Source organism: Scyliorhinus torazame, chromosome 8 (genome assembly GCF_047496885.1).
Source record: "Scyliorhinus torazame isolate Kashiwa2021f chromosome 8, sScyTor2.1, whole genome shotgun sequence".
Taxonomy (NCBI): Eukaryota; Metazoa; Chordata; class Chondrichthyes; order Carcharhiniformes; family Scyliorhinidae; genus Scyliorhinus; species Scyliorhinus torazame.
The window spans coordinates 54,815,803-54,828,760 of NC_092714.1; the positions used below are offsets into that span (position 1 = coordinate 54,815,803).

At 42.7% G+C, this 12,958-nt stretch overlaps 1 protein-coding gene across 1 annotated transcript in view; it reads left to right on the plus strand.

Annotated features, from left to right (window-relative positions):
- Positions 1-12,745, plus strand: part of LOC140428855 (uncharacterized) — a 31,488-nt gene extending 18,743 nt beyond the window's left edge. Inside the window, exons 3-7 of the mRNA XM_072515508.1 lie at positions 2,216-2,450; positions 3,475-3,846; positions 4,367-4,675; positions 5,893-5,982; positions 12,519-12,745. Of these exons, the coding sequence (XP_072371609.1) occupies positions 2,216-2,450; positions 3,475-3,846; positions 4,367-4,675; positions 5,893-5,982; positions 12,519-12,745 (1,233 nt within the window). The remainder of the gene's footprint in view (positions 1-2,215; positions 2,451-3,474; positions 3,847-4,366; positions 4,676-5,892; positions 5,983-12,518) is intronic.
- The last annotated feature ends 213 nt before the right edge of the window (positions 12,746-12,958 follow it).

Consider the following 12,958-nt stretch of genomic DNA (forward strand, 5'->3'; position numbering starts at 1 on the left):
TTTCTCCCGCGGCCTTGCTATGAAGTACCATGTCCATAACGTCCAACAGTAATGGATTATTTCTGATATACTTCTTAATTTGTCCTGCGGTTATAGAAGCGTTATCGACTTCTTCAAAATAGAAAATATTACCAGGTTATTATTATTTTTTAAAAACCCTCTTCCTTGGTTTACACCCATTCAAAGTGCTCACTTAGTACCTCAACCCTGCCTTCTGACTTCACCAATACATTTTACTGATAGTACCTAATCGGCCCAGCAATGACAACCCTTTACTGGTAAAATGCCATAGGAACCTTTTGGACTTCTTTGCTAGTCATCAACCTATTTGCATCCATCTATTTGCCCCTCTTATTTCCTGTTTAGTTTATCACATTCAGCCTGATTCTCCCTTGTATTATCAAGCTGAAATCCATCATACGCACCCTTTTCTGCTTTATCTTACTCTCCAACGCCTTTGTCATCCAGGAAGAAATGGCTTTGTTTGCCCTCCCTTCCTCCCTTGGGGGAAATTATTTGATTTATTATTGTCACATGTATTAGTATACAGTAAAAAGTATTGTTTCTTGCATGCTGTACAAACAATGCGTACCGTACATAGGGAAGGAAGGAGAGACTGCAGAATATAATTTTACAGTTATAGCAAGGTGTAGAGAAAAGATCAACTTAATACGAGGTAGGTCCATTCAAAAGTCTGATGGCAGTAGGGAAGAAGCTGTTCTTGAGTCGGTTGGTACGTGACCTCAAACTTTGGTATCTTCTTCCTGACGGAAGAATGTGGAAGAGAGTATGTCCGGGGTGCGTGGGGTCCTTAATTATGCTGGCTGCCTTTCTGAGGCAGCGGGAATTATAGATAGAGTCAATGGATTGGAGGCTGGTTTGCATGATGGACTGGGCTACATTCATGACCTTTTGTAGTTTCCTGCTGTCTTGGGCAGAGCAGGATCCATATCAAGCTGTGATACAACCAGAAAGAATGCTTTCTATGGTGCATCTGTAGAAGTTGGTGAGGGTCTTCGCTGACATGCCAAATTTCCTCAGTCTTCTGAGAAAGTAGAATCGTTGGTGGGCTTTCTTAACTATAGTGTCGGCATGGGGGGGCCAGGACAGGCTGTTGGTGATCTGTACACCTAAAAACTTGAAGCTCTCGACCCTTTCTACTTCGTTCCCATTGATGTAGACAGGGGCATGTTCTCCACTACGCTTCCTGAAGTCGATGACAATCTCCTTCGTTTTGTTGACATTGAGGGAGAGATTATTGTCATCACACCAGGCACACCCAAGCATTATGCTCCCTGCTCCCTTCCATAACTATGGCATTCACACCAGCTGAGTGGCCGAGAATGTGCCAAGAATGTACTCAAACCACTTCCTCTTGAAACGCTGTCCAAGTGTTGCTGCAGCCAGAATTCACCTCCTCTTTAAGAAGTGCACACTGACTTTAAGTAGCCTTATGCAAACTTGGGTTCCTGCTGTGGTGTGCAGCCACTCAGCTGGTCTGAATGCCATAGTCATGGAAGGGAGCAGGGAGCATAATGCTTGCGTTCTGCCTGTATCTGCTTGAACTGACAGGGCAAACGCATAAAACAATCCCAGGCCCTAATTTAGGCATATATTTAATTTGGCCCTCTGATTCAACAAAAAAAATCCGAATACAATTATAAGTTCATGGAAAGTGAATAAAAGGAAAGAATTAACATCCCCACGTCCAATTATTCTGAAGTAAAGACATTAAAACGTTTTTGTTGTAGAAATGATGTGCCAGAAAGGCTAATGAAAGACGCACAAGGTGTGCCAGGCCGTGGCAATGAATTGTCACACACACGCATACTTCAAACTAATTATTTTTGATAAATTATTTAATTGTTGGCTATGTTTATAATGAAAATCTAATCATCTTTATTATTGTCACAAGTAGGCTTACATTAACAGTGCAATGAAGTTACTGTGAAAATCCCCTAGTCGCCACACTCCGGCACCTGTTCAGGTACACTGAGGGAGAATTCATAATGTCCAATTTACCTAACAAGCATGTCTTTCGGGACTTGTGGGAGGAAACCGGAGCACCCGGAGGAAACCTACGCAGACACGGGGAGAACTTGCAGACTCCGGATAGACAATGACCCAAGCCGGGAATCGAACCTGGGACCCTGGCACTGTGAAGCAACAAGACTAACCACTGTGCTTCTGTGCCGCCCGGTATCTTTATTTAAAGATAAAGATTAAGCACCACAAGTTCATTTTAGACAGGAAGGCTGATGTCAAAGGAACCCACAGCACTCCGCTTCACCTTTTTAAGATAACACAATTGCACGCCCTCCCCACCTACAATATCAAGAGGTTTTGCATCCCTGTTCCAGAACTGAACTTGGCAATTCAACTGATGCTGGGAAAAATGTCTTCTTTCACTCATTGTTTTACCAAGTGGATTCTCCTCATGGTTGCTCTCGGTAAGGATATGCTTTAGTGATAATGTTAGTGAAGTTGAGAATATTAGTAATATTTTTTGAAGTTCCTGCTGCATACCGATTGTTATCTTTTAATCACTGAAGCTGCTAGCTTGCAAGGTTTTAGCTTTTGGTCAAGGACTCAGATAGCTTGAATATCGTATTCTTTTCATAGTTATCCATATTGTTTGAAAAATAATTCTATCAATTTCACTTCCCACTATCTATGGTGTTTTTCCTGTCATTTTAACCAAAAGTCGATTAAAATTCAAAAACCGTTATTCTAAACCCTGCCACTCTGCAGCATTGTGAACATATCCTCACAGTTAGCAAGGCAGGAAGTGCTTTTGATGCGGGCACTTCCATTCCTTTACGTCCATTAAAACTCTTCTGCGCAACAAGGCATCATTACAATTTTATTTTATTGGTGTCGAGGACTCTCAGAGACATAGGCTGACCAATAGACACATTGATATGGGCATTTGAGCAGGATCATGAAGGCACTTTGTACTGGTCGACGTTGGAATGTGAGAAATATCCTCATCTGTTGTTTTGCTGACAACAATCTCAATGGTGCACTCTCAAACTATCTGATTTAATTGGAAAAACACTAAACTGTCATTGAATCAGACACAGATATTAGAAACCTCTTGTGACAAAGCATATTGATATTAAAAAGCTCTTGGTCTTTCAAGCAGATATTTTGAACCTCTCCCTGTAATTAACTTGTGTTATTAAAGAAAACAGCGACATGTTTTTCCATGACAGACTTTTAATTGCATCGCTGACCAGGGTTTCATACCATGATTGCCTTCTTCCCTAGAATCAAATCTTGACTAAAAGCGAAAGAAAAGTGAAGACAACGTATGCTGATCTTCAGAATCTATGTCATGCCTTGCTCATTAAGGACTACAATTTCAATCTTAATTTTAAAGCCCTGTCTTTGAATAAATAGGTAGATTCACAGAGATGTTCAAAAGATTTTTATCTACCAATGCTAATTTATTTTGATTTTTCATGGGAACAGTTTTGACACATAGTGAAGGTGAAGTTTTCCAAACTCCAACCGTTCTCAGAGCATTCAAGGGAGAAAGCGCCACCATCACTTCTTCCTACTGGTACCATCACAGTCGGGTAGAATCGCTGTTTGTGTCCTGGTGGAGAGATATGCAGAAAAAGCCTGTGTGTGGATTACATTATATGAACAAAACGTTTACACCGAGTCCTGGGTGTGATGGTCAAATGACTGTTACTTTGCAGTCCAATGCTGTGGTTACTAACTTTACCATCCACGATCTCCAGCTGAACGACACAGATCATTATTACTATATCATTCAATTTTCTGTGCCACCACCGACCAAAAACATACATGGAAACAAAACAAGCCTCATAGTAGAAGGTATGATTTAATATCTTAAATATGCCTATAAAAATACAATAAATTAATATGCTATTGCATTGATCACGTAAATCTGTTGGATTTCACCTGGTCACAAGCGTCTTTGTAAAGAAATTTATTAAGGTTATTATCTACATCAAAACCAACATGTACGTCTGTGTGTTACATTAAGTTGGGAGAACAACATCACTATCTGAACAATGTTTTTCTTTTTAAAATATAAATTTAGAGTACACAATTAATTTTTTCCAATTAAGGGGCAATTTAGCATGGCCAATCCACCTTCCCTGCACATCTTTGGGTTGGGGGGGCGAAACCCACGCAAACACGGGGAGAATGTGCAAACTCCACACGGACAGTGACCCAGAGCCGGGATCGAACCTGGCACCTCAGCGCCGTGAGGCAGCAATGCTAAACACTGTGCCACCGTGCTGCCCTACATTTTTCTTTTTCAATGGAAAATTGTTTTTTTTTTTTTAAAATCAAAATTCATAAAACTCGTCACATTTTGTTCCCCAAGCTCCTCCAGAAGTGGATGTTGAATTTCTTGCCTGGCCTGAAAATGGGTGCTGTATACAACTGGTCTGCAGAGCTGTGAACTTCTACCCTGCCAATGTCCAACTGAGGTGGAGTAAGGAAGGAAAAGAAGGCTCGGTGTGGATTCAATCCGCTATTGCTATTACCTCAAACAACAGCGATCTCAGCACAAGTTATGTTAACCTCTCTCACTGGGAGAACGGGGATGTATATGCATGTCATGTGAATCACTCGACGTTGCAAACCCCTCTCGTGAGGAATCTCACAATAGCATTTGATGAACCACATAAAGGTATTTCAAATTCACAGCTTTCTTCCCCTACTTCACTTTTAAACCACTCACCGTTTCCTTAACCGGAAAATGAAGGAGCCCCGGTATTTTTAGGTTTCATTCTGTATTTCCACTCTTTATTTAGAAAAAAATTGCAGCTTCGATAAATAGACCTGATAGCTCTTGAATTCAAACTTACTGTTTTAGTGGCCATACACATGGAAAGCACAGAATTAGCGGAAGTCCTTTTTAACAACCTGCCCAGCATGAACTCATATTCCTTCTGATTGCCCTGGCTAAGATTACAAGTTGTTTTTTAAAATAAATTTAGAGTATCCAATTATTATTTTTTTCCAATTAATGGACAATACAGCGTGGCCAATCCACCTAACCTGCACATCTTTGGGTTGTGGGGGTGAAACCCCACAGACACGGGGAGAATGTGCAAACACCACACGGACAGTGACCCAGGGCCAGGATTCGAACCCGGGTCCTCAGTGCAGTAGTCCCAGTGCTAACCTCTGCACCACGTGCCGCCCCCAAGTTGGGTTTATTTGTTGTTTATTAAGTTGATCCACAACCACAAAAAAAATTAAGAAATTAATATGGGAATGTTAGCACCTCATGTCTACGAGGCAATTAAATGGAGTGGGAGGAGCAGGTGAACACCCATTTCACAAATTGAGGTTAAATTGCATTAATAGGACTCTTTCATCACCTTAACCTGGAGGCCGGTGGGGAGCCTGCAGCACCTATCCCAAGAACAAGAAACAAGCCTGAAGAGTGAAAAGGTTTTCCAGCTCCCACCAAGTAAGTGTGTAGGCCTCACCAGCCACGTGTCACACTCTTCACAAATCCCTGCCTGCTTTCTTTCCTCTGCAAAAACTGGCATCTACCCTGGGCCTCGTCCTGTGTCACCCTCCACAAATTCCCACTGACTAAAGGGCAGCATTTCATCAACTATCCATTATGCTTATAAACCTCGGGCCTGTTCCAGGAGTTAATTGAAATTTAATTTGTTTACTTGAGAGTATATTCTGAAATCTTGCTTGATAGCTTTATGTTCAGTTACTGCTTCTCAAGCACAATTATTTTCATGTTCTTAACTGGACCAATATAAACAAGAACAGTAACATTTACTTGATTTCAGAAGAAATTTATTAGATTGGTTATCAGATGACCGGATGTTGTTGAAGCCATTAATTCAAAAACCTTCTTGTTATGTTTTTTTATTGCAGATCGTGTATATATTTGGGTGGTGGTCGTTTCTGTGTGTGTAATTCTAGTAACTGGGGTTGTCTATTTACTAATAAAGTGTTCAAGAAAAGGTAAGATCCAGATTATTCAAATAATTAAGGTTTGGCATATGTGGAAATTAAGTCAGTATTACTGTTTGCACAACTTAATCCAGGTTCCAGTAAGTGGATTTATGAATGCATTGAATTGAATTAATGGGCTTACATAGTCAACTTTCAGTATAACTGTGTTACTTGTACAACTGATAGGATGTAATGGGTTCGAACACTGTCTTCTCATGTCCTAAAGTAATATTCTCAACCCCGTTCCAACTGGACATCATCCCACAGTATGAAAGTGCCCTTTGGCATTCAGTGAATGGCTGTCTGCTGTAGGAATTGGAAAATGTCACAATGCAGCAGTGGGAATACTCGTCTGACACTGGGTTAAAACACAAGCAGTGTAGAACCTGATTTATTCTGTATGTCCAATGTCATAATATAACAAAGGAGTACTTCGGACCAAAATTGGCTTCATCTTGATGGGCACGTAATTCATAAAACTGATATTTTAAACAGTATAAGTGGCCGTGCTTCAGCTGTCTTGATCCTAAGCTCTGGAGTTTCCTCTTTATCTTCCTATCCTTCTTTAAGATGCTCCTTAAATTGACTTTTTTGATGAAGCTTTTGACATTCTGCCCTAATATTGCCTTTTGAGTCGCAAAAAGGTGGTTTACAGGTGATTAAGAAGGCGATTGTAGTTTTGTCCTCCATTGCTAGAGGGGTGGAGTTTAAGACTTGGGAGGTTATGCTGCAACTGTATACGGTGTTAATAAGGTCACACCTGGAGTATTGTGTCCAATTTTAGTCTGCTTACTTGAGAAAGGATGTACTGGTGTTGGAGGTTGTGCAGAGGAGATTCACTAGGTTAATCCCAGAGTTGAGGGGGTTGGATTACGAGGAGAGATTGAGTAGACTGGGACTGTAGGCATTGGAATTTAATAGGATGTGGGGGGATCTTATAGAAACATATAAAATTACGAAGGGAATATATAAGATAGATGCAGGGAGGTTGTTTCCACTGGCGGGTGAAAGCAGAACTAGGGGGCATAGCCTCAAAATAAGGGGAAGTAGATTTAGGACTGAGTTCAGGATGAACTTCTTCACCCAAAGGGTTGTGAATCTCTGGAATTCCTTGCCCAGTGAAGCAGTTGAGGCTCCTTCATTAAATGTTTTCAAGATAAAGATAGATAGCTTTTTTGAAGAATAAAGGGATTAAGGGTTATGGTGTTCGGGCCGGAAAGTGGAGCTGAGTCCACAAAAGATCAGCCATGATCTCATTGAATGGCGGAGCAGGCTCGAGGGGCCAGATGGCCTACTCCTGCTCCTAGTTCTTATGTTCTTATGTTCTCTGACTTGGTGTAGAATTTTGCTTCTTGAAACACCTTGGGACATTTTATGTCAAGGGCACCGTATAAATACAAGTTGGAATCATTGTTGGTTTGATGTTGAGAATAATACACACAGAGTGTACAAGTAAAAAAATTGTATATTTGTTTCCTTTTTGCTACTAAACAGAAATTATCCGCTTGTAAATCCAGCAGCCATTTGCATTATATAAAAGCAGAAAATGATGAAACTACAGCTCAGGGGAAGTTGAAGAACAAATATGCAAGCAGATTCTGGATAGATGTAGAAATAATAGGATTATGTAGTGGGAGACTTTAATTTTGCTCACATTGGGGCAGCGCGGTGGTGCAGTGGTTAGCACGGCTGCCTCACGACGCCAAGGTCCCAGGATCGATCCTGCCTCTGGGTCACTGTCCGTGTGGAGTTTACACATTCTCCCCGTGTCTGCGTGGGTTTTGCCCCCACAATCCAAAGATGTGCAGGCGAGGTGGATTGGCCACGCTAATTTGCCCCTTAATTGGAAACAATGAATTGGGTATTCTAAATTTATTTTTAAAAATGTTTTGCTCACATTGACTGGAAATCCCTTAGGGCTAGGGGTCCGATGGTCAGGAATTTAAGTGTGTCCAGGAAGGATTTTTGGAACAATATGTGGATAGTCCAACTAGAGAGGGGTCTATATTGGACCTAGTACTAGGGAATGAGCCTGGTCCGGTCATCGAAGTTGCAGTGGGGGAACATGCGGCAAACAGTGACCACAATTCCGTAAGCTTTTGGAAACTCATGGAAAAGGACAAATGTTGTCCTAGGATTAAGATGCTAAATTGGGGCAAGGCTAACTACAACCAGATTAGGCAGGATTTGGAGGCTGCTGTTTGGGAGAGGCTGTTTGAGGGTAAATCCACATTTGGCATGTGGGAGTCTTTTAAGGAGCAGCTGATGGGAGTGCAGGACAGGCATGTGCCGGTGAAAAGGAAAGGCAGGATTCAGGAACCGTGGATGACCAGAGAAATTGCGAGTCTAGTCAAAAAGAAAAAGGATGCATACGTGAGGCCTAGGTAACTAAAAACAGATGAAGCACTTGAAGAATACAAGAAAAGTAGAAAACAGGTCAGCAGAGGATTGGAGGATAGCCAATGTTGTCCCGTTATTTAAGATGGGTAGCAAGGATAACCCGGGTAATTGTCGGCCAATAAGCTTGACGACAGTGATAATGAAATTGTTGGAAAAGGTTCCAGAGATAGGATCAATGCACATTTGACAGTGAATGATCTTATTAGCGACAGACAGCATGGTTTTGTACGAGGGAGGTCATGTCTCACTAATTTAATTGAGTTTTTTGAAGAGGTGACAAAAATGGTTGATGAGGGAAGGGCTGTGGATGTTGTTTACATAGACTTTAGTAAAGAATTTGATAATGTCCCTCATGGCAGGCTGGTGCAAAAGATTAAATCACACGGGGTCAGGGGTGAACTAGCTAGATGGATTCAGAACTGCTTTGGCCATTGATGTGGAGGTGCCGGCTGGGGTGAGCACAGTATGAAGTCTTACAACACCAGGTTAAAGTCTAAAAGGTTTGTTTTGAATCACTAGCTTTTTGAGCGCAGCTCCTTCATCAGGCACTCATCTGATGAAGGAGCTGCGCTCCGAAAGCTAGTGATTCGAAACAGACCTGTTGGACTTTAACCTGGTGTTGTAAGACTTCTTACCTTGGCTATAGAAGACAGAGGGTAGCAGTGGAAGGTTGTTTCTCCGAATGGAGGTCTGTAACTAGTGGTGTTTTCAGGGATCGGTACTGGGAGCTCTGCTGCTTATAATATATATAAATGACTTGGAAGAAAACGTAGCGGGTCTGATTAGCAAGTTTGCGGATGATACTAAGATTGCAGGAGTTGCGGATAGTGATGAAGTTTGTCAGAGAATACAGCAGGATATAGATAGGCTGCAAAATTGGGTGCAGAAATGGCAGATGAAATTTTATCCAGACAAATGCGAGGTGATGCATTTTGGTCGATCCAATTCAGGTTGGAGCTATAAAATAAATGGCAGAACCATCAGGAGCATAGACACACAGAGAGATCTGGGCATGCAGGTCCACAGATCCTTAAAAGCGGAAGCGCAGGTGGAAATGGTGGTGGGGAAGAAAGCATATGACATGCTTGCCTTCATAGGACGGGGTATCGAGCATAGTAGCTCGAAAATTATATTGCAGTGATACAGAATGTTAGTTTGGCCACATTTGGAATACTGTGTCTAATTCTGGTCACCGCACTACCAGAAAGACATGAGGGCTTTGGAGAGAGTACAGAGAAAGTTTACCAGGATGTTGCCTGGTATGGAGGGTATTAACTATGATGAGAGATTGAATGAACTGGGATTGTTCTCCCTGGAGTGAAGGAGGCTGCGGGGCAACCTGATAGAAGTTTATAAAATTATGAGGGGTATAGTTAAGGTGAACAGTTGGAGGCTTTTTCCCAGGACGGAAATGACAATTACAAGGGGGCACAAGATCGAGGTGAGGGAGGATAGGTTCAGTGGAGATGTGCGGGGGAAGTTTGTTACACAGAATGTGGTGGTGGCCTGGAATGCACTGCCAAGTGAGGTGGTTGAGGCAGATACGTTAGCGACCTTTCAGACTTATCTGGATAGGCACATGAACAGACGGGGTATAAGAATCATCATAGAATTTACAGTGCAGAAGGAGGCCATTCAGCCAATAAAGTCTGCACCGGCTCTTGGAAAGAGCACCCTACCCAAGCCCACACCTCCACCCTATCCCCATAACCCAGTAACCCCACCAAACACTAAGGGCAATTTTGGACACTAAGGACAATTTAGCATGGCCAATCCACCTAACCCGCACATCTTTGGACTGTGGGAGGAAACCGGAGCACCTGGAGGAAACCCTCGCAGACATGGGGAGAACATGCAGACTCCGCACAGACAGTAACCCAGCAGGGAATCGAACCTGGGACCCTGGAGCTGTGAAGCAATTGTGCTAACCACAATGCTACCGTGCTGCCCACACGGTACCAAGTGGGTGGTGGTGGTATAAAAGGATATAGGCGTTGGTCTAGATAAGACACTTGATTAGCGCAGGCTTGGAGAGCCGAAGGGCCTGTTTCTGTGCTGTACTGTCCCGAGTGAGCGCGTTTAGCTGCTTGTTTCCCGACACTCGCGGTGCCAAGAAGCACATGGCTATTCAACGCGACTCATTTTAAGTAAGGGGTCTAAATGGGGAACGCGCGGCTGAGGCCGCACATAGCCCCGTTTTATACAACGGGGAGCTCTGCTTGCCGGAACTCTCCGCTGTAGCGAGAGATCGGGAAACCATTTTTAAATGGCGTCCCAATCTCCAAGGCCCACAAAAGAAATCCCCGACCTCCCCTCAGCCCAAACGCAACATTGGAGGGTCCCCCGGCCCCCTCAGAAGGAGGTCATTCGGCCCATCGAGTCTGCACCGACCCTTTAAAAGAGCAGCCTACCAAAGCCCACATTCCTGCCCTATCCCCATAACCCCACCTACCCTTTTGGACACTAAGGGTCAATTTAGCATGGCTAATCCACCTAACCTAACCACCTAACCACATCTTTGGACTGTGGAAGGAAACCAGAGCACCCAGAGGAAACACACACATACACTGGGAGAACATGCAAACTCCACACACAAAGTCGGAATCGAACCCGGATCCCTGGCGCTGTGAGGCAGCAGTGCTAACCACTGTGCCACCGTGGAGAAAAAACTTAAAACCAGGTAAAAAGTTAGCACTTGACAGAAAAAAATAATCTATTAGGTAATAAAAAAAGATATGAAACAAATTGACTAGTCATCCATCAAGTTTTTTTCTTCTATAGACCATACACAATTTTCCCTGTTATTAAGCCTACCTGACCTTCCTGGTATCCAATAGGAGGCAGCCAATTTCACATAAACCTCGAAAAATATTGAGCACTGTGAGATTACTCCTTGAATCCACAGGTTGTTAAGTAGCAGTAGATGACTTATGTGACTTAGCAGTATTCAATCAATCATACATCATAGAGTATTAATTTGTGACTATTTGTACATTATAGTCTTCAGTATAGTGATAACTGGAGCATTCATATATACATAGATACATAGAAGATAGGAGGAGGCCTTTTGGCCCTTTGAGCCTGCTCCGCCATTCACCACGATCATGGCTGATCATCCAACTCAATAGCCTAATCCTACTTTCTTCCCATAGCCTTTGATCCCATTCCCCCCAAGTGCTATATCCAGCCCCCTCTTGAATATATTCAAGGTTTTAGCACTACTTCCTGTGGCAATGAATCCCACAGGCTCACCACTCTTTGTGTGAAGAAATGTCTCCTTATCTCTGTCCGAAATGGTTTACCCTGAATCCTCAGACTGTGACCCCTGGTTCTGGACACACCCATCATTGGTAACATCTTCCCTGCATCTACCCTGTCTAGTCCTGTTAGAATTTTGTAAGTCTCTATGAGATCCCTCCTCATTCTTCTGAACTCCAGCGAGAACAATCCCAACCTAGTCAATCTCTCCTCATATGACAGTCCCACCATCCCTGGAATTAGTTTGATAAACCTTCGCTGCACTCCCTCGAGAGCAAGAACATCCTTCCTCAGAGAAGGAGACCAAAACTGCACACAATACTCCAGGTGTGGCCTCACCAAGGCACTGTTCAATTGCAGCAACACATCCCTGCTTCTGTACTCGAAACCTCTCGCAATGAACACCAACATACCATTAGCCTTCTTTACCGCCTGTTGCACCTGCATGCTTACCTTCAGCGAATGGTGCACAAGGACACCCAGGTCCCGCAGCACACTCCCCTTTCCCAATTTACAACCATTCAGATAATAATCTGCCTTCCTGTTTTTGCTTCCAAAGTGAATAACCTCACACTTCTTAAAGCAATTAATTGACAGGCAGCTACAATTTTAAAACTGAGTCTGACGAACTGTTCTTGATGGCTTAGATGAGTAGTTTCTCAAATGACTAAAACTGAATGACAGTTTTGTCAGGGATGTCAGAACGAGATTCTTCCTGACAGAAAGACAACTTCACAAAATTATAGAATTCACTTTCCGAGTCAGTTTGACACATGCTTCCCAGCCTTGGGGGAATTATACTGCTTTCTCTGTGGCTGTGCTTCCTATAAAACAGAATGAATTAAATTACACAAATTAAATTGTAATCTACTTTTCTTTCATTTTAGAAAATCATAAAGTTAATGAGATCTATGTTAATGTTGGCACTGCATCAAGAAATCAAGAGAATGCCTCAACACGTCAGAATGCGAATCGAAATTTAGGTCGAAATCAAGGGACTGCCTCAAAATGTCAGAACTCGAGTCGAAATTTAAATCGAAATTCTAATTCTAATTACAGTTTTATTGGACACATTCCATCGGTTATATATGAAAATACTTTTTCCCCAAAATAAAATGGCTTTAGTTTAAGAAAGGAGGTCGTTAGTTTATGATTTTATTTTGATATCGGTCTTCTCAAATTTAACCTGCTGTCTTGGAGCTGGGTGTGGCTCATCTGGCGGCTGGTTTAGCACACTGGGCTAAATCGCTGGCTTTTAAAGCAGACCCAGGCAGGCCACAGCACGGTTCAATTCCCGTACCAACCTCCCCGAACAGGTGCCGGAATG